This window comes from Monocercomonoides exilis (assembly GCF_001643675.1).
Source record: "Monocercomonoides exilis strain PA203 chromosome Unknown scaffold6-2077815, whole genome shotgun sequence".
Taxonomy (NCBI): Eukaryota; Preaxostyla; order Oxymonadida; family Polymastigidae; genus Monocercomonoides; species Monocercomonoides exilis.
In genome coordinates, this window is record NW_027150551.1 from 1,585,613 (window position 1) to 1,607,295 (window position 21,683).

General features: G+C 46.6%; 2 protein-coding genes across 2 annotated transcripts; one reads left to right on the top strand and one right to left on the bottom strand.

The window, feature by feature from the left end:
- The first annotated feature begins 89 nt into the window (after positions 1-89).
- On the top strand, positions 90-1,412 carry MONOS_8876 (putative haloacid dehalogenase-like hydrolase). The gene is made up of 6 exons (XM_067879323.1): positions 90-261; positions 317-388; positions 444-563; positions 622-802; positions 851-1,040; positions 1,121-1,412. The coding sequence occupies exons 1-6, from the start codon at positions 120-122 to the stop codon at positions 1,280-1,282; spliced, it is 867 nt and encodes a 288-aa protein (XP_067733968.1). The 5' UTR covers positions 90-119; the 3' UTR covers positions 1,283-1,412.
- MONOS_8875 (putative rabconnectin-3a) lies at positions 1,292-21,347 on the bottom strand (the record flags this gene model as incomplete). The annotated part of the gene is made up of 5 exons (XM_067879322.1): positions 1,292-14,229; positions 14,293-18,654; positions 18,766-20,962; positions 21,038-21,100; positions 21,150-21,347. The coding sequence occupies 5 exons, from the start codon at positions 21,345-21,347 to the stop codon at positions 1,583-1,585; spliced, it is 19,467 nt and encodes a 6,488-aa protein (XP_067733969.1). The 3' UTR covers positions 1,292-1,582.
- Positions 21,348-21,683: the final 336 nt, after the last annotated feature.

Here is a 21,683-nt window from a genome sequence, read left to right on the forward strand (position 1 = left end):
TTTCAACGACCGTCCGCTTCGTGCCATTGCTTTGTAAATTCGACGGTCGTTGGTTTATCATTAAAAATAATAATGGATAAGATCATTCAAGAAATATTTTATTTTCGGAAAAAATCTTCATGTCTTTGACAAACAAATATTTTGTTCTGGCTACCGATCTTGACGGAACGTTATTGAGATCTGATCAAAGCATTTCGCAATTTGACGCTTCCATGCTCTTCAAACTTCAAGAAGGTGGAGTTAATGTTGTTTTTGCAAGTGGTGGGTTTATATTGTTTTATTAAATTCTAAAAATTTAACACTCACATCTCAATAGGAAGAACATCTTTTGATGTTATAAATAGGTACGAAAAATTGGGGTTAAGACGAGAGAATGCATATGTCATTGGTTGGGTTTATATTTTTTAATATTTTTTGAGCTGTTAGCTGAAATTCGAATACAGGAACAGCTGGATGTGAAATAGTGAAAATTTCTGATCGCTCTTTGCTTTATACAAACGGATTAACGGCTGAAGTTGTACCAATCGCTGTTGATTTTTGCAAAGCAAATAATTATAACATAGGTTTCTTGAAGAGCTATTTTAAGAATCCGTTTTTAATTTTATGAGAATTTTTTTTCAGAATTTTATTATAAGACAACGCATCTTGTTTGCACAAAGCTAAACAAACATCATGATTATCATGCAAGAGTTACTGATCTTCAGACTACTGTTATTAGTTACGAAGAAATGAAGGAAAGATGTATTAAATCACCTCCAATGAAATTTTTGATAACGGAAGATCCAGAACTTGTTTCAACAAAGTTTGTCAAATTTTCAATTGCCTTAATTGCTATTTTATGAATTTTAAGAATAATTCCTTCATTGAAGGAACTTCTTCCTCCCTCTGCAAAACCTGTGCGCACAGAACCTTTTTACTGTGAGGTAATTCCTTCATCTGAAGGCAAAGCACATGCTCTTGAATGGCTTTGCGAAAATATATTTCATTGCTCAATGGAAAATGTTTTAAGTGTCGGAGATTCTGGAAATGATGTGGACATGGTTTGCTAAAAAATAAATAAATATAGCAATTATTAATTTTATAATGAAATTTTATTGTTTTGTTTATTCCTTTTTATAAGTTATTATCATGTGGTGGTTCGTATTGCCCATCAAATGCATCTGACGCAGCAAAAGAAGTTGCAAAGCATATTTCGACATATTCCAACGAAGAGAATTGCGTTGGTCAAATGATAAACTCAGTTTTCTTTGAAAATAAATACAAGCCGGATGAAGACACATGACAGTTATTTGAAGCAATTAATTATTTATTCTTTGTATTTATTCGATATTTTGCGTGAAATTTTAAAAAAAATTTCAAACATTTTTAAGTTTCAAAATTGTCAAAGAAAAAATATTACAAATGATATTGAATTAGCATTTACAAATGATTACACTGAGATAAATCAATCCAAAAAAAGATAAGATAAAGAAAAACGTCACAAAAAGAGATCAAACAACAAAACTTTCATTTATAAACATTACTTCAAATAGAAGATGAAGAAAAGGATATTCGAACTCAAAAAACGTAATTAATCTCATATTTAAAAGAAGAGCTGCCTCATTGTCAGCTTTCCTGAGCTTCCGGCTGAGAAGAGATGATGCGCTGTTAATGCCACATCAGTCACAATTGGTAGTGTTTGTGAGAAAATCCTCTTTTCCGGTGTGCCATCGCTAAGTGTCAGAAGCAGTGAACGTGTAGCAATGTCCCACAGTTTGATGTATCCATCAGCTGATGCAGAAACCAGAGTCTGTTCCCAAGGGTCAGTCGCAAGCGCAGTGATTGGAGCAGCATGTGCTGATGGGATGCTCCACAGTTCAGCTCCTCCAGTACGACGAGTGTCAATGCAGACAAGAGAGCCCGTGCTGCTTCCAGCAATGATGTCTCTTCTCGATGAAGATGAAAGAATGCTGGTGGCACCTGTGGTGGATGTGCTTAGCGTCATGTCACCCTTCACAGCTGGAATGGACACGCTGCAGATACACCGTGATTTTGGAGGGAGAAGAAGATCAAATACACACACTCCACCAGTTCCATAGTTGGAGAAAGAGGCAAATGAAGGGGCAAATGTTGAACTTGCAGATGAAGTTGATGCAAAAGATGTGCTGTTATCGTCTCCAGCTGTCGCCACCAAGAATCCGCTTGGTCCAATGAAAGCGAAATCATTGCATCTCTTTGAATGGGCTGTTGGAACATGAACAACGGGATGTCGAGGGAGTGATGCTGTAGGTGTTGGGATGCCGTCAAGATGCCACATAGCAAAGCCTCCAGTTGAGTCGCTGACTCCGAAACAACAACCATTCAAAGGCTCGAATCTAATTCTTGTGGGAATGTAGTTACTCATATCAGGAACAGAGGCAGCTGCTGTTGATCCACCAGACAAAGAGCTCAGGCCAAATGTGTCTGGAAGAATTGTAGTGTGTGCGATTGCATGTTGGAAGCCAAATTTCCACAGGAAAGTGGTTCCTCCACGATGTGCTGAGAGATAGTAGGGAAGGAACGGATGGGCAGCTATTGAACGACAATGGCCCACATTGTGAGGAATCTGGATGGTTGAGCAAAGCGGATATGCTTCGTACTTCTCAAAGGCTTCGCAGACAGCGTCTGCAGTTGACATGGAGAACACAGAAAGAGGAGCATTGAACCGTGAGGCTGTACAGGTGAGAATCAGGTTTGTCTCCACGCCATCGATTGAGGGAGTGATAGAAGTCATGTGAGGAATATCAACAAGTGGATTATCAGCTTTGTTGGAGAATGTGTGAGATGGTGTTGATAGTGAAGTGGAAAGAGGCTGAGCAAGTGGAGATGATTGGGCAGAAGAAAGAGGAGCAGGTGCTGCAGAGCCAGACGAGGCAGCTGCAAGATGCTGCTGGTGCGACATCAGACTTACCAGTGCATGAGAAGACGGGGCGATTGATCGTGACTTGATGAGATGCCAAATGGGCGAGACATCGTCAGAGGGAGGGAACAGGTCCAAGAACCTGGCCAAACTGGAATGAAGTGGTGCGGATCGATGCCGAAGTCGGCCAACAACAGCCATCAGATCGGTGATGAAGTTGTCTTTGAGATCTGAGTAATGGTTGTCTTCATCTGTCGCCTGAACAGAAACTTTCTTCAAAGCACTTCCTTTCATCGGTACAGCGGGCGCTGCTGTTGGTGCGACTGAGTTGAAGAAATAGCGGGACGAGCGCATGGCAGAATGAGGAGATGTCAAAAACTCCACTGTTGACTGTGCCAACTCTCCAATCCGAAGAGAAATAATTGTGTTTCCGATTTCAGGTGCAACTCTCCTTTGGAGTGAGGATTTTTGCAAAGCTGTTGAGGATGTGGATGCTGAAGCGCCTGTGTTGTATGAAACGAGTGGAGATGCAGCAGGAGACGAATAGAGCTGCCGTTGTTGTCCATCTGCTGTGTGCAGTGTGGCACTTTGTGATTGTCCAAGTGGAGTCGGTGAGAGTGGAGGAACTACATTTGACTGCATGCCTTCAATTGGAGTGATTGAACTGGATACCTGATCTCTTATGGACTGATTGCTTGCACTTGCTGCACGAAGAGCAAGGCCAGATGAAGGAGAAGGAGATACATTCAGCGGAGGGAATGATAAATTGGTTGAAAATGGATGATTCACCATGTTGACAGATATCGATCCGTCTGATGTATCACTGTCTCTCACAGAAGAGATTGATGAGTGTGACATTTCCTCATTGAACATCATTTCTGACTGCCTTTTCAGTGCTTCCTGTGCCAAATAGTTGTCCAGTCCGTCAAAGCGATGCAGGCAATCTTCCCAAGTTTCTGCCTCATCGTGGCGAAGGGTGATGCCAGCTCCAAACCAGGTCTTCCTCAGAAGCTCAACTTCTGAAGAATTGGCAGCAGCAGTCGTTTGGGTAGTTGTACTGAATCCGCGACGAGAGCGAAGCGAGGCATCAACAGCAGAAAGAGGGAATGTGTCAACAGCACTTTCAGAAGAGGAGGCTGATGCAAGTGATGTCTGAGAAGAAGATGCTCCGGCAAGATTTGTCTGAGATGTTTGAGACTGAGATAGTGATGGAATTGAAGAAGGAGTAAACATTGGAGAAGAAGCAGAAGAAGCAGAAGAAAGAGATGCAAGAATCGCTGCAGAGACAGACGAAGCTGGGATTTTCGTCTTTGGCAGATCCAAGCTGGTGTGCTGCCTCATCAGCAGCGACAAATCCATGTCCACCTCGCGAAGTCCTCTGCCTGAATGGATCAGAGCAACCTGTTGTGGACGCTGTGGATTGAAACAGAAGCCGAAGATGGCTTCGTTCTTGGCTGACGAGCGGTAGAGCTCAACAGGCTCAGACGCTGCAACCAGAGGGCATCCCACACGAAGCCTATTGGCACGCTGCAGTGGAACAAAGGAAGTGAGAGAAGGATCAGACAGCAGCTGGTTGAAGAGGACAGAAGCAGAAGGCGAGGCATCAAACAAAGACGAGCGAGCAAACGAGACAGGAACAAGTGGGAAGACATGGCCATCCACAATGCAATAGCGGCTGGACAGCACTTGCTTTGCAGGCTGAGAACCAGCTGTGCCAAACGAAGAGTCATTGAAGCCAGAAGCAAACTGGTTGGACTGAGATGAAGAAATAGTGAAAGGGTTGGGTGAAGGAGGGCGAAGAGAGTGAGTTGACGGATCGAGATCAAGAAGAGAACTGAACAGCACAAGATGGTGTGAATGCGAGCGACGCGAGGCTCTTTTCGCTTTGGGAGTCGACATTAGTGACGAAGTGGAAGAGGACGATGGTAAAGAAACGGTTTGAGGAGCAGAATTTGAATTGGGATCAAACGACTGGAAAGATAAAGAAAGATATTTCCGTGGCTCCGTTTGCTCGTTATGAGAAATAGTGTTTTCTGGTGTTTTTGCAGCTGAAACGATCTCAGAGCTTTCTGGATGTTCTGTTTCTGACTGCTCTTTTTCTGATTTCTGCGCCGAAGGTGGCAAGGTTGGGGTAATTTCTTGTTTGACATTAGTTTCGCTTGATTTTGCAGTCTGTTTTTTGTTGGTCTTCGACTTTGTTGGGAACGAAGCAGCAGTTGTAACAGAGCCAAAGAGCGAAAATGTGGAAGAGTGGACAGGTGTAGGCACTGTCTGTGGGGCAGAGATGATGCTGCCGATGTTGCTGGTGATATCTCCGAATGGTGTCATCAGATTTGGAATGGCACCTCTATTGAACTGTGCCATTCTCAGCGCCATCTGCAGCTGGTGAGCGCCTTCTTGGAGAGAGGGGTCATTCTGTGCCATGTTTTTGCGGCGTGCGTAGCCTCTTCTGTGTGAATGTCGACTGGTGCTGTGGTGAGATACCACAAATGGGCTCTGCAAGGCAGCGTGCAAAGTGGAGCTTGAGTGATGGTGGTGGTGTGGGTGATGGCTGTGCGTGTGCAGAGCATTCAGATTGTGTCGAGAATTGGAGAGGAGTCGGGTGTTGTAGTGATGAAGATGCAGCTCATGCGACTTGGCAGCAAGAGAAAACAGAGAAAGAGAAGTGGACGGTGCTCCACCTCCGATGGTGAGGTACGGAATGCTTCCGGTGGCTGAAAGCAGAGGAGAACTGATAATGCGTGCAGGGTTTGTCATAGGCATGCTGGACTTGTTGTTTTCTTGTGCAGTTGATGAAGGATGATGCGTGAATGTTGGGATTGACGTTGAAGTGTGGATTTTGTAAGGGCTTTTCTTCAAAGCTGCGAGTTTTTGGAGTGAAGATACTTGAAGCTGTCCATATGATTGTATTCTGTGTTGCGCGCCTTCAGTCTGAAGAGGTGGAAGAGGCGTCTCAGATAGCAGAAACTTAGCAATTGCATCAGAAAACAGCGAAAGTGCTTTGCTGAACTGCTCCTCTCGCCAAATGAGATAGTGTGACCCAACTTTTGTGGAGAGAGTCAGAACGAGATCACGAAAAGAGCCAGCGACGATGCTTGTGGAAGAAGACAAAGAGGAGCTCCCAGCAACAGCAAGCGTCTGGTCGCTTATTTCGAGTGCAGCTGTCTTCTGCTGCGAACTCATCTGAGGTTGAGGCGTGTGTGAAAGCAAAGGATTGCCCAAGGCAGAGTTTCGGGGACTGTAATCAGAGGACTTCATAGAAAGCGGAGTGTCTGCTGGAGAAGGAGAGCAGCTCAGTGGGTTGGCATTCGACAAATACGCCGCATCGATTGCTCGAATGTCGTTGAGAAGCTGCTGGTCGGACTGGAGGTGCTTCCATCTTGACAGACACACTGAGAAGATGTTGTGCTTCATCCGCTCGTTCATCTGCTCTGATGTTCGTGGGCGAAGAGGATTTGCTCCAGTAGACGTGGACTGGCCGGATGCGCCCTCATCTTCTGGGTGGATGGACACTGTTGACTGCGATGTGAGGGATGATGTGAAGCAGGCAGAGCGGAAGAGAAGAAGCATGAAGCGATGGCGCAGCGACGTCAAAGCAGACGATGAGAATTTCAGTGGCTTCATGTTGATCTGGGCGTTCTTTACGAATTCTGCGTGTGCCTGTTGATTGAGTGACTGTAAAGAAATTGGTGCCAATGGCTTTGGTGTTGATGTGAGTGTTGTCAGTCCAACAGCAGATGAAGCAGCATTGCTGAACACATTACCAGATGGCTGGGCTGTTTGTGGTGCTGTTTGTTGTGTAGCAGTAGGCGATGAGACAGATGGGCGATAATATGCCGTGCAGTTCGGATTGTCGCACTTCTTTGAGAGAACAACTGTGGTTGGTGGAGGACGCATTTGCCCGTTAGCATTACCTTGGCTTGGTTGTGTGGCTGAAGAAGGAGTATCAGAAGGAGGAACAAGATGAGTCTCATAAGACGACAAAAGAGCAGCTGAATCGTCCTGACTGGCAGCTTTGGCCTGAACATCAGCGGTTGTTGAGACAGAAGCAGGAGACAAAGGCCATGAGCATCGAGGGCAGTGTGTGAGTGATGGAACAAATGTGATTCTTCCACCAGCAACAGGAGGAGGTGGAGGCGGCGGTGGCTGCTTTCTGTTTCGATTCAGCGTTTGAGAAGTTGGTATGTCTTTTTTTTGCTCTTTTTTCGTTTTGATGAATATGTTTTTATGTGCAATAATCATCTGCTTCATCATTTCTGATTCTCTTATGATCATTTCTCGTTCTTCTTCTTCTTCTTCTTCCAATGTTAAATCTTTCAATGAAAGATAAGGTCGAAGGAATGCTGCAAGTGGACGAATGAAAGCAGGATATGATTGAGAAGGAGACAGAAGAGAAGGACGCTTGCCATCAAACCGCATTAATGAAAGTGCTTGTGTGGATGAGCTCGAAGATGAGGATGAAGACGAAGACGAAGATGTGGAAGAAGAAGATGACGACGAAGACGATGCTGAAGTTGATTGTGCAGACGAACGTGAACTGCGATCTTGTTCACCAACAGAGCCATATTCGCTGATGGAGCTCCGTTTCAGCAGCGCTGTCGGTATAAACACGCCTCTCTCAGCAGGATTCATTGCAGCTGTGGTGGGTGTTTCATAAGAAGAGACGTGTGAAGGCTTAGGCACAAATGACATGGGAACAAGAGGCCTACGTGCAATGTCAGGTGGAGGAGTGATGAGGATGGATGAGAGAGCGCTGTATAATGAGGCATCGAGGTTGAAGAAGTGTGTGCACTCGCGAAGGAGATGATGGCACATCATCCGAACAACAAGCAGAAACGGGGCTTCGTGTATTTTGAACAAGGACGTCCACAACACAACAACATCCAGCACTTTCCTGATAAGCAACGCTCTCATCAAAGACTCACCTGCCAGCTTCTCGTGGATTTCGATTGAGTCTGCAATGTTCGAGACATTTGACTCACCACAGCGAACAACATCACTCAGAGGCTCTGATTTTTCCTCTTCATCTTTCTTTCCATCTGCTTCTGTTCCTTTTTGAGAATTAAGATCCAATGCTCCCTTCTCCTTGTCTTTGTCCTTATCGCTGTGAAGATCAGTAGCATCTCCTGAGTCCTTAGCACTTCTTGAAGGCTGAAGTTTTTGATGGAGGTTGACTGGCCATATGAACTGAGTGTGATCGAGTGTGTGGTGCAGCTTCATTTTTGGAGGTGCAGACGAGAAGCACGCAGACACTGACAGAAGAGGATCAGAAAGAATGGCAGTTCCCAGAGGAGACATTGGATTGTGCAGCGGATGGACAACAGACGGAGGCTTCAGAACAAGGAACTGCTGGCTGTATTTGATGTCGTTGTCTGAAGAAGAAGAGGAGGAGCTTAAGCCGAGCACGTGTCTCTTTGAAGACGCTGCCCAGTTGTAAACAGAGGTGCGTCGGCGGAATGGTGACGAAGTGTATCGGAAGCAGTCACTGGCAGTGAAAAGAGTGAAAGATCTGAGCAATGGAGAAGAGATAGTTACAAGTTGCATCGAATTAAAATTGGATGCAGCTCCCTGTGTTTGGCTGGGCTGCAATTGTGTGTTTGGATGAGGAGTTGGAGAGAACATCGAATTCTGATTCTGATTCTTGTTGCGTGATTTGGAGAATAGGCACAAAACAGAGTCAAATGCAATGTCTGAAGGTGGAGTTGATGGAGAGAGAGAGGAAATGAACAGGGCCATTCGATCATGGCTTCCTTTCAGCCACAAAGCAAGAAATACAACATAATGAATCATCAGATGAATTTCTATACGATCTTGCTCAGTCACAAGCTCATCAACTGTGCGTGAAAGTGTGACTGTCTGATACACTTGCGACGAAAGTGTAAAGATGGCATTTCGGACTCTGCTTGTTCTGTCGTTCAGTCTTCTCTTTTCTGACTCTGTAAGAACAATATCTGGATTCTCTCCAAATGCCTCTTCCTCTCGTGAATCTGAAGAATTGTGTGATTGTGCATTCTTTTGTGCTTTTTCCTTCTGCTGTTCTCTTTGTTTTTTCTCCTCTTCCTCAACAAGTTCTCTCAGCTCTCTCTGATCTGCCGACTGCTTCTCCTTCAGCTGCTGCGAAGCGTGTCGCAGTCTTATCAAGCACGCTTGAATATCTGCACATTCTTCCAGTGCATCTTCCATCTCTTCATCAGTAATCGTTCCCCATGGTCGCATTGGTGTGCGCATTCCTTGCGACACAAACAGATGAATCAGCCTGTCCACTTCGTTGAGTCTTCGTTGGCAGATTTCTCGTTCTTCATATCCGCCATTGACAATCGGTGGAAGTGGTATTTCATTGTTGTGTCCGTTCTCCTGTCTCCCAGCAGCCGCATACACTTCCTTCAAATAAGCAGCATATCGCACCAGCTCTTCCTCGTGTTTCTCCCGATGGAACTTCGGCTTGTTCCTTCTGCGTTGTTTGCGCTCAGTTCTTTCTATTCCTTCAGTAGGGGTGCTGTCTTCGCCTTCCGCAAGTATGCCTGCATCCTGTCCCAGTGCAATTCCGCTCTTTATTGTGTCGTCAAGATGCGTCAGGTGGTTGATCTTGCCTCTTCTCCTCTGCATTGCCTGCGTGTGAAGCAAAAGCCATGTGATGTGCTGAGTGAGCATTGAACCTCCCATCGATCCTCCACACAGACGCGCAAGCACCGCCCGAGTTCGGTGGAGAAGGTACTTTCCTGCGATGCTGCTCATCTGTCTCCCTACAGATACAAGATTTGGAAGAAGTTCGTGTTCAAATATCGACACAAGAGACGAGGACGATGCCTTTGAATCAGCAGCTTGATGAGGAGTCTGATTTGCCTGGCTTGAGAAGTTAACGCCTGGCGAAGAAACAGGAGTTGAAGGAATGCTCACTGGAGTGAAGCTGCCTTCAACAGGAGACAGAACAGGTGTCTTTCCTTCTCCGACAATAACTGTCTGTCCTTCTGTTGCCAATGAATAGCTTGGTCTTGGTACAGCCAGTGGTGGATGCTGAGGATTTGAATGTTCTTGTTTGACAAGAGACATTGCACCATGGCCAGGTGCGAGTATCTGTTCGTCTCTTGAAGAAGCATTGCTTTCTTCTCCAGAAGGTGGAATTGCTGCAGCTGCAGATGCTTCTAAGGCTGCTTTTATTTCTCGTTTCTGTTTGACTTCCATAATAAACCGTTGAATTATCCTCTTTTCGACTCTTTCCACGACTTTCTTGACGTCCTCCCTGAAATACCTCAAAGACTGCTTCTTCTCCTCCAATGGAGTAATATCAACCAGAACAAGCAGCACTACAATATGATAGATGGCATATGCTCTGTTGGTGCTTGCCCAGCGATAGAGCGTGATGAACAGGCTTCGCACATCCACACCCAAAATATCACACACTTTGTTGATCTCACTTCTGATTCCTTCCACAAATGACAGACTGACATGCGCCACACTCGTCAACACTTCTGCAATGTCGCTGTTTGCAACTGAAGCAGCACCTGAGGCAAGTTGCGACGCTTCCACACTCTCTGACTGCTCAACCACAACAGTCGGCTGGCTCGACGCAAACAGATTGGAAGTAGAGCGCGAGGAAACCAAGGAAGTGTCAGATGAATGAGAAGATGAGCTTTTCAGCTGAGAGGGATTGGACTGGATGATGTAGAACAGATAGTCTAAGATCGACTCGCACAGCGCAAGCAGCTTTAGCCACTCGGCTGAGCCTTCAGTTGTCCAGCACTCATTCAGCAGGGAGTTGTTCTGACTGCCTCCGCTTTCAGTTTCTTTGGCTGTCTTCTCATTTGATGTGTCAGTTGATTGGGCAGATGATGCTGAAGAGGGTGTTGTGCTTTGCTGTTGCTGGCTGTATTGAGAGAAAATGGACGAAGACGAAGACATCGGAGAAGAGGCAAAATCAAAGCTATCAAGCATTGAATGGCTGGTTTGAGGCGCCGATGGAGTTGATCCCATAAACGAAAAACGGGAAGAATATGAAGAAGTTGATGGGGATAAGCCAAAGCCCGGAGAAGCAAAAGAAGAATCGGGCGAATCCTGCGATGGAGAAGATGAGACAGGAGTTGCTCCTGTAAGATCGCCTTTCTCTTCCAAAAATTGAGTCACGAGTAGAATGGGAGGATAGTAACTGTATGGATTCTCACTCGACATTGACCCGATCATTGCTCTGACTGAAGCTGCTGTGCTTTGCTGAGAGGCAGCAGGACTGTCTGTGGATGGGGCAGATGATGGATCGACTGTGAAGCGAGGGGATGTGAGGACAGCATCCATCGAAGGAATCACAGGCATTCCTGTGAGAATACCCAGGGCATACTGTTGGAACCACTTCTGCGAATAAGGAGTAGCATGAGGACTTATTCCATCTAAAGGCGCTGATTGTGAAGAACTTGTTGTTTTTTCAGGCTGAGAGAAGAAAGAAACTGGAAGATGCTTCTTCAAAAGCGGGTTCCGCACGAAATGCAGCAGGATCTGGACAGTGTCTGGTGTCTTCGAGAGGGCTGTGTTCTCCATCAGATATTGAAGAGCACCCGTCTGATCACCCTTGAGTGCATATGCCAGATGAACCATCCAGCCATCCCCGCAGTTTTTGGCGTCTGGAAAGAGATGCGTCTCGACTGTCTTTGCGATTGTTGTTGTTGATGAAACAGGTGAATTCGCTGGCTGAGATGAAGAAAATGAAGAAGAAGCAGGAGTAAGCGCTGTGCCGTATGACATTGGCGATATTGCAGAAGAAGAAGATGATGATTTCTTTGTAATATCGAGCAGCCGCGATATGATCATCCCCAGCTGCACATCCCGCAGCATCCTGACGCACATGTTGATTGCGTCGCTTGGTTCATCTCCCAAAATGTAGAAGGCTGCAGCATAATGATACTCTTGTCTCCCCACCAGCGCATATGCATTCTTCAGCGCAGCCCGCTTCCACCTTTCTGTGGTGAAGTCATTCGCTAAAAATGTGACCATTTTTTGGTCTCTGTTCAGTTTAAACAGCGCAGACAGCACTGCTTTCTTTCCCAATGCAAAGTACCACAGCGCCACTGACTTGGGATTCTTCGTTCTTTTGAACTCTTCTTTCGCCAGTTTCTCTGCAAACGCCGTCAGCTTCGATGGAGATGTGAGCCAGTAGCCAATTCCATAAAAACGAGCTTTTTCCCAACTATCGCAGGAGGCGAGAATCATGTCGCACAGGGCATCTTGTGTGAGTGAATAGAACGCCCATACAAAGTCTATGGTCGACAATGGAAACAGAGGGGCAACAGACTCTGTGCTTGTCGCATCAGCACCAGAAGAAGCAGAAGCGGATGATAAGGATGATGATGCACCAAATAGTTTGGCTGTGAGAGACGTCGAAGACACACCAAAAGAGCTTGCCTGATGCGAGAAAGATGAATTGTCTGGTTTTTTCGTCTTTGGTACAAGAAGAGGAGGGCATGCAAACTTGATGGCCAGCATGTATCGCAGTGCAGGCAGATCCAATGCTCCCTTTGATGAAGTTGACTGCTCCACGATGAGTTCAGTCAGACCAATCAGCTGTCGCTTCTCAACATCGCCCAAACGCTGCATCGGATAGCGCGAAAGAGCAATTCGCAGAAGAGAGAGATCGGCTGGTGTGAGTGTTGCTGATGATGACGACGACGATGATGCAGATGATGACCCATATGAAGAAGATGTAGATGATGACATTGATGACATTCCTCCGAATGACCCAAAGCTGTCCAGCAAAGAGCGTGGCTGTTTCACCTCACTTCTCCCGCTGTTCCTCTCATTCTTGTTGCTTACCTTCTCATCTGCACTGAGCCCCAGAAACACACTGAGAGGAGGCGGAGGCGGGGCAAGCGGCTCCATCTTGTTGAGGTCATCGACTTCTGCATACTCGTTCTCTTCGTGGATGGGCCTGATGAAGCTGATGAGGCGCTGCAAGATGGACACAGCGATGTCCATGCGATCACAATGAATAAGAGCACGCAGGAAGTTCGGATGGTAGAAAGGCTGTTTGTACGTGTCGACAGTAAACACCACAGCAGGTGAAGAAGACATTGCTTTTTCCATCAGCATCTGGGTAGATGAAGAGCCGTCTCTTGCTTTGTTCATCAGGAAAGAGCCTGGGCAGAAGAAGAGAGAAGATTGCGTGTGTGAGGTGAGATTGACTGAGTAGTTGTCTCCTGATTGGAATGCATCAAGAAGCACTGCTGAGGCAAGTGGCGGTCCCAATGTCAGCGACAAGGATGATGACGATGGATGAGAAGTTGCAATGGAGCGGCGCTTTTGGAGGAGCGAAAGAGAATCATAGCGAAGAAGAGAAAAGGTGTCTGAATTGCGCGGGCTGTCGATGCTCTTTGAGGCAGAACCGTAGAGAATAAGAGAATCTGTGGAGAGAAGAGAGAGAGAGGAATCAGAGAGAGAAGCTTTTTGTATGTCTGTTGATTGAGAAGAGTGTTCTTTTCGATAAGTTGGCACAAAATAGGAAAGTGCATTGCTGTTTGAGAGAGCAGAAGAAGGAGATGTGGAAGAGCGAGGCTGCACCGAAGACAAAGAATGAGTAGAAGATGATGAAGTGCTGGATGGCTGGAGATGAGGAATGGAATAGTCTGTTTGGAGTGTGGAGATCAGCAGCGGAGAGGAAGGAAACGACGAAGGCAGCGTCAAGACACAGACAGTCCGCCCAACAGCAAACACAACTGCAGGCGATGCACCGACTCTTTCGCTTTCGCATTCGGCAAGGAAAGACGGGCCAGATGGGTGGATGGTGTTTGAAAGAGGAGTCTGCAGGGCGTTGCTGTCTGAATTTGATGAGGTTGCCTTGCTGAGCGAGAAGAGATGGGGTGTGTGGCGCAGATGTTGGGCAGTCGAGATCTGAGGAGAAGAGGATGTCAGCATAAGCCCCCTGGGAATGTCGTTGAAGGCAGGAATAAGACACGTGAGGAACGGGAAGACAAAGTTTGTGGACGAGGCATTGGCAGATGGAGGTGGTGAGAAGATCCAATGGATGGTGATTTGTGTGGGGTGAGCAAGAACAAGAAGAGATGTGAGGAAAGCTGAAGGAACACCGCCATTTGTCTGGAAATGAGGCATAGCAGCACCTTGTGACGAAATTGGAAGTGTCTCAACATCAAAATCGCATTCAGAAGAAGACGATGATGAAGAGGATTTCGAAGAAATTGAGCTTTGAATACTGGATGAAGCAGATAAATCAGTCTTAGCTGGTTTCGCCTTACATTTTGAGAGAGCTTGTGAAGCAGCCTCTGACGCTGACTCGAACTGCGAGAAGAGCGAAGGAGGGAGAGGAATCTGCTGCTCCAGCGGCGACACCCACAGCATCTGCACAACAGGTTCGTCTGTATAAACAGTGCCCAGATGCAAATAGCCATCTCCCAAGAGCGAGTCCCACACTTCCACACGATGTCTGTTTTCTGCTAGTTGCGAAGGTGATGGTGATGGAGAGATGACTGGAGTGGCTGAACGAGGGGTGTCTGTCTGTTGTGGTGTGGATGTTGTTTGGTGCAGAGAAAGAGGCGTTGGTGAAACTGATTGAGGAGGAGATGGAGTGGTTGATGGAGACGAAGACGATTGCTGCACACCTGGAATGAACAGAGCCACTCTTGTGATTCCTTCGAGAGCTATGATGTGATTCGGCATCTCAACAAACGCCTCACCAGGAAGCGAGGAAGACGCTGATTGCGACTGTGACTGTGTCTGTAATTGTAATCCTGTTTCATTCGCGGCTGTTTTCGGCAGCTCTGCTGAATGCTTTCCAGATGAATGAGACGAAGGAGAAGCATTTTGGTGGAGCGCTTTTTCTTTGTGTGGAGGTTTTGGTAGAGTCAAGAAGAAAGACAGCGATGCCACGAAATACGGATGGAACACGTTTTCTTCTTTGTTTGCGAGCACATCCGAAGCAGCTCTCTGAGCATCCAGGGGGAGTGGAGAATTCCATGCCTGCAGCTTCTTTCCGAGTCTGATCAGCGCAGACGCCACAAACAGCGTCGCCGCCGAGGACGAGTTGGCTGCCACAACTGCTGAGTCTGCCTCGACACTCAGCTCAATCACATGCACATTCGACTCGCTGTCTGAAACATACAAAAACCCGCTCTTCAGAGTTGTCTTGAACAAGGAGTCGGGGGATAAGGAGGAACTGTCTTTTGACTTGCCATTGGAATCGCTTGTACCTTCTTTGGGTTTTGCTTCCTCTTCTTTCGGCTTGCTTTCTTCTTCAGCTTTTGTTTGCTTCACATTTTGTGACATCATAAAGCGACTGAAGATATCGTTGTTATCCAGAAGAGACGATGAAAAGCCAAAGTTGTCTTGTTGCTGTGCTTTTTTCGCTTTCTCTTCTTCTTCTCTCTTCTTCTCTTCTTCTCTTCTTTCTTTCTCCAGCCTCTTCTTCTGCTTCAGCTGCCGCATCACTCCAATCGGAATGAGACGCGAATGAACTGGAGGAACGGACACAGATGTCACAAACAGCGGACTTTGGCATTCATTCACTGACTTCGATTCAGAAGTGTCCTGTGATTCAATTGAAGATGAGGAAGAGGAAGAAGCTGATTCGGATGAAGAAAGCGGGCTTGGAACTAAAGCGTCGTTAAGTGGTTCTGGTTTCCGTTTATAGCCTTCAGAAGCAGCTGTCTTGCTCTTTCCATTGGGAATCATTCCGAGAATAACATCCAAAGAGCAGAAGAGGAGCAGCTTGACAGGAGTGGAGATGTCCCAAATGGCCCATGCGGCAATAATCTGCTTGGTGTAGTCGATGGCCACATACACATAGTCATGAGGAGTGGTGAATGTGGTCAGATGAGAAGAAATGCTGTCTTGGAAGGATACGTTCTGGAAGCTGCTCTTCTCAAGCTGAGAAAGCGGGAATATCTTTTGCTCTTCTTCGGCTGTCACATTTGGATTCAGCGGAAGGAAGAAGGATTCCACTTCACCATCATCCAGTGACAAAATGTCAGAGAACTGGAGGAAGCGGGGCATCTTGTTGTAATAAGCATCTTCAGTGCACTGGGTGATGGAGATGGTTGACAGTGGCTTGCTGTTCTGGTCAGGATTGCTCATCTGACTCGGTGGGCGTGTTGATGCTTTTGAAGAAGAAGCAGAAGCAGAGAAACGAGGAGAAGGAGAGTACTGTGTCTGGATTGGGGTGTCTACAGTGGGGCTGTCAGCATGATGGGACGCGTTGTGTGATGAAGAGAGACGCGAGGTCAGTGACTGAGCATCAGCTGTCAGTGAGACAGGTCTTGCATGTGGTAGATGCACAACAAACAGCCCGCGCATTCTTCCTCCTTCTGTTGATAAGATCGAAGGGAGCACGAGACACGGCAAAGCTGGGTGGAACAGAGGAGACACGACACGGCGGTGCCTCAGCTGAGTGATTGGCCAAATGGGATGCAACGTTCTCTTCTTCAGAAGTGGCTCAGGATCCAACAGCGAAAGACTGGCAGTGTTCACAAGAGGCCTCAGAAGAGTCGTGGAGAGTGAGTGTGCTTTGGCCAAAGATGTGTGATTGGCATAAAAATTGCGGAAGGCAGTCAATCTTGCTTTTTGGCTTTGGAGGTGGTGAGTGATGTCTGCTGAGGAAGTGCTGCGCCGTGGGTGGTATCTGGACAGCGACACCAGATCCAGCACATGCAACTGGGTGAGCAACATGTTCGGCCCAGCGCTGTTCCACAGAATGCATCTTTCTCCTGTTTCGTCCAATGAAGCAATCAAGTCAGTCCTGATGCCTTTCACTGGATGCCCCGTTTTTTCAATCATCCGCTTCAGAATGTGGCTGTTTTCTTGGAAGAACAGCATCTCGTCCACCTCAACCAGCGACAGATAGTCTGCTAGTGTGGCCACATCGGGGTCTGATAACAGAGCAGACAGTGATTTGACCAGTGCTGGCGATGCTGCTTTGCTTTTTGGAGGTGCATCAGGCACAGTGTGTGATGCAGAGATCGGCAGAAGAGAAGGTTGAGCAGTCAATCCATTCAGGTTGGATGAGGAGGCGTTAATGCGCACGCCATCGATGTCATTGTCACTGTCTGAGTCAGTTGACGTTCTGGTTGACTGCAAGTCGCTCCGAGAGCCGTTGTAAAACAGATCTTCTTCACCATTGGAGTTGTGGTCAGAGGAACAAGAAGAGCAAGATGAAGAAGATGAGGAAGAAGACAAATCGTCGTCAAACGACGACGACGATGAATATGAAGCATTGTCGTTTGAAGACAACCCGTCTTCGTCGAGGTCTGCATCGAGGTCTGAGTCTGAGTCAGACTGTTCAGACGGATAGTTCGGGTGAAGTGAGAAGAACACTCCCTTTGACTCGTCCTGCGGGAAGTCTGGAACATACGCCGAGGGCGTCTCACTGGGCGACGGGATGCTTTCGCAGTGCTCAGGAAAGATCAGCTCTGCATCAGACGCCAGACGCAGCAGACGAGCACGAAGTTTTGGGTCAAGTGAAGAACCTCCTTCGTGTTTCTTGATGTTCTCGAATTCTTCGCTCAGTGTTTTCGCTTTCAGTTCGGATTCTTTCTGTTCGGACTCTGCTTTCTTCACAATCTCAATCAGCTTCTCTTTGAACGCCAAGATGACTGCGTCGATCGAGTAGATGGATGCTTTGCATCTGGATGAGCAAGCCATCGCTGTGATGGGCATTTCGTGGCCGATTGACACGATCTGCTGGCAGACGCCGCCTGTTTGGTGGTCAGAGGGAATGTGGACAGGCAGGCACGCCAGCGACGACGGTGAGAGAGACGATGAAATCTGGTTCTGGATCACAAGAGTAGTCGATTGCGAGACAGAAGACAAAGCAGAAGAGTCTGGTGCTGCCTGGAGCGAATGGTTGTGGAAAGGCGAGGGGTCGATCTGGAGTGTGCAAAGAGTGCCTCCAATCAGCTGCAAGATCAGGTTGATCGGCGAGCGCGTCCCGTTCAGCATCCACGACGATGTGAATGCCACAGAGCTCTGAATCATACGCCCAGTGGAAGCACATCCACGGGCTGGTGGATATGACTGAGGATACTTCTCTAGAAATGGATTGGGTGGAGGTGAAGGAAGAGGAGAAGGTGGAGGATGAATGAGGGAGTCAACGGAATGTGGTGAAGTGGTGGGTGTGGGTGATTGAGACAATGGACGAGTAACAGAAGATGATTGCTTGGAAACAAATGACTCAACAGAAGAGCTGCGAGACGCAGACCAAAGAAAAGAGGAGGTATCAGAGGAAGATGACGACGAAGTGGAATAGAAAGATGAAAGTGAAGTGGAGGAAGAAGAAGAGGAAAAAGAAGAAGAGCTGGACTCTGAGCTTTCTGAATCAGAGCTTTCATCAAATGCATAATCACCTGAGTCGCTTTTGTTGCTTCTCCTCTTTCTCTGTCTATTGCTTGCCTGATTGACCTGTATTGCATATGAGCCTTCTTTCAATGAAGCATTCGGTGTATTTGCTCCGTTCATCTGCTTCCCCCACTCCCAGCTCATGTGCGTTGTTCCTGGGCAAGGGAGCGGGACGAGGGAGGAGACGACGATGCATCGGGGGATCCAGCGAAGCAGAGTGACAGACGGAGGCTTTGCGCCCTGTGCGCCCAATGTGATGTCCAAGATGCGCCAGATGAACACGTCGCCGCTGGTGTTGCAGATGCCGACGATGAAGTCTTCGACTTCGCTTTCAGAGGGAGGCAGGTGGAACAGTCGGTCGTTGCGTCCTTGCAGAGTGGAGGGGCTGCCGAGATAGTCCAGAGACAAGCACAGTGCAGACTGCTGTGGAAGAATTGGGAGATCTGTTGAATCGCCTGAACGAGGTGGAAGTGATGAAAGAAATAAAAAAAGAGTCAAAAAGAAAATGAAAATTTAAAATAACGATTCAACTTAGAAGTATTCAAGTTTTAAAGAACAATGCAAACTTAATGATTCTTTGTAAGGATCGAAGGTGATGTCATCTGAAGTTCTTTCATTTGCCTTGTCATCATTCGCCTTCACAACTGGAATCTTCTCCTTTTCGTTTCCGTAGATAGTGCCACTGGAGATATCGAAGATGAGCCACTGTTTGCTGGCAACAGTTGGGGAAGAGAGGTTGTAAGGCGACGGAATGGAAGATCTAAGCCATGTGAGTGTGATGAATGGAAAGGAATACGGCGAAGGAAGCGGATGGCAAAGTGGCGGTGGCTCGATGGAGACGCGCGTAGGCAGCGCAGACGGGTCGTTCTGGCTGATTGGCATGAAAAGCCCCGCTGTGTCGACAGAAAGTGTGTCTGCCTCGTCGATTTCTGCTGCTGCCACCATCGACGCAGCGCGTACAACGTCTTCGGCAGACTGCGGGCAGACTGACAGGACAGAGCCATCGGCGCTCGACAGCAGCGCATTGGAGCTGACCTCGCTGGAGACGGGTGAGTTGGCTGTCGGACGAGGGCTGTCGTTGAAGGAAGCGTCGTGGAACTGAGCCTCAAACAGAGGATGGTGTTTTGGATCGACGATGAGAAGGGTGGCGCTCAGCTGTATTTTGGTGCGGATGTTCAGAGCAACATAGTCCAGCGGGACAGACGAGTGAAAGCGGGAAGAGGAAGACAGAGTGACCGAGTAGAGAATATCGTCCTTCAAAAGCGAAGGTGCGAAATAAGGCGATGAGTGTGACAGACTGGCAGGGAGCGACGGGTCCTGTGACTGCCACGAGTGTGTGAGAAGAGCCAGATGCGGATGGACTGTGGAGAAGCACTCGCGAATGTAAGGAGCAGCAGCAGACGTCTTCATTCTGACTGACAGCTCTGTGTGTGTGTAGATGGATCTGATGGGAAGAGAGCAAGTGGAGTCTGGTGTTGCTTGCTGTGACTGGGTGGGCGAAGAAGTTTTTGAGGGAGAAGCCGAAGGAAGATTACCGCGTTCGGTGAATGCTACCGGAAAAAACATCTCGTTTGGATCGTGAAATGACTGCGCAACACTTTTAGGCTTTCTGCTTCTACTTCTGCTGCTGCTTCTCTCGCCGTTTCTTTTCCCATTTGCCTCGTCTCCTTCTTCTTCTGTGTCTTCGTTCTCGTCTGAATGGAAATCTTCATCTGAGTCTGAATACCCGTTTTGCACAAAATATCGCTGAGGCAGCCCTTCAAAATCGTTCTTCTTCCAGTTAAACAGCATCATTGTGGCTCTGTCAAATTCGTCTTCTTCTCCCTCCAAATACATCTCGTCCAAAAAGTTCTCGCTCTCGCTGCTGTCTTCGTTGCTGTCCAAGTCAAAATCGTCTTCGCCGTTTTTCTGTCCATTCATTCCATCTTTGATCTTGCTGCTTCGCCCAGCAACTGCGTCCAGCACTGCCTTTTGATGCGCTTTCTGGGCTTCACGCAATTTTGTCTCTTTGCGGAAGGCTTTTTCCATCTCTTTTCTCTTCCGCGCAATCATCCCGCGCACTGCAGCCACAGAATCGCGAGGATGAAGCCGGCAAAGCTGCATGTCTTCTTCAAACGCAGCTGACGATGGAGATATCATCTTTAAAGTCCATACCCTTCCAATATCTTCTCCATTTGTCTCTGTTAACAACGCAATTGAAGAAGTGGATGTCAGAGAATGTGAGTACGTTGCTGCAGATGTGACTTGTGCCAGAGAAGCCTTATTTCCTTCGGCAGGCTTGTCTTGCTGTACTGAATGGTGCTTGGCTGTAACTCCACTGTTCGGCCTCCAATCGCATTTTGTTACAATTGAAGGATGCAGGCAAGTACCACAAAAATGTGGAGAAGAAGAGTCCGGACCCGGAATGTGCCGAGGAAGAGCCCACCAAATTTCTGTCAAGCGTGAATTCTCGCACACTGTTGCAATAAATGTATCAGATGCATCCCAACTTATGCATTTTATATTTGTTGGAATGCCACTTGCTAAAATGCGAGATCTTATTTCATAATAATTTTCATATCTCTTTTTATGAGTTTCATTAAAATATTTAGAAGACTTTGACAGATGTGGTATTTCCTTTCTGTAAACTGAAATCATCCAAATTGCAAGTGTTCCACCTGATCCGGTGCAAAATTTTGTTCCTGTATGATTTAATGAAACACAAGAAATAGGTGGGTCGTGAGGTGAAAGTGGCAATGAAAAGCAAATTCTCCAAGAGAGTTCCTTTTCAAAAAGAAATAAAATAAATAGCAATTTTTGAAAATATATTTTAAATCAACATAAGGTTAACAAGCATACGTTCGTATCCTCCTTTTTGGTTGGCTCATGAATTACAAGAAATTCCCGAGAAGCTGAAACAATCTGCGAACAAAAATCAGTGAATAATTGCAAACAAATCTGTTTCACATACTTTTCCAGAAGCACTGCACCAATCAAAGGCAATAATATCGCTTTTATGCCCAGAAAGCATAACAGAAGGCCAAAGCGAGTCAAATTCTATGATGATGTGAGATCCAACAGCAACTGCAATCATTCGCTCTCCACCAACATGTGCAACGCAAAATTGAGTTCCTTTGTTAAATGCGCCAGCATTTCCGATATGCAGCATCGGAAATGAATAGCAAAATAAAAATTTATTATGATCTTGTCCATAATCATATTAATTTTGATGAGAAACAAACGAAATTCGAACATTCAAGAATTAAAACAACTATTTCATCCAAACTTATTTTGCGGTTAATCATAAAAAGTTTAGCATTCACATGTTAAAAAGATTGAAAAAAAAGAAAATAGAAAAATAGAGAAAAAATTGTTTAAAAAAAAATCAACAGTTGAAATTTTAATCTCAAATATCTTTTTGGACAAATATAAAAAGATCTTATATGATATGATGTGAAATAAAATACATTGTTAACCAAATTTTATTTTGTTTTAGTTTTGTCAA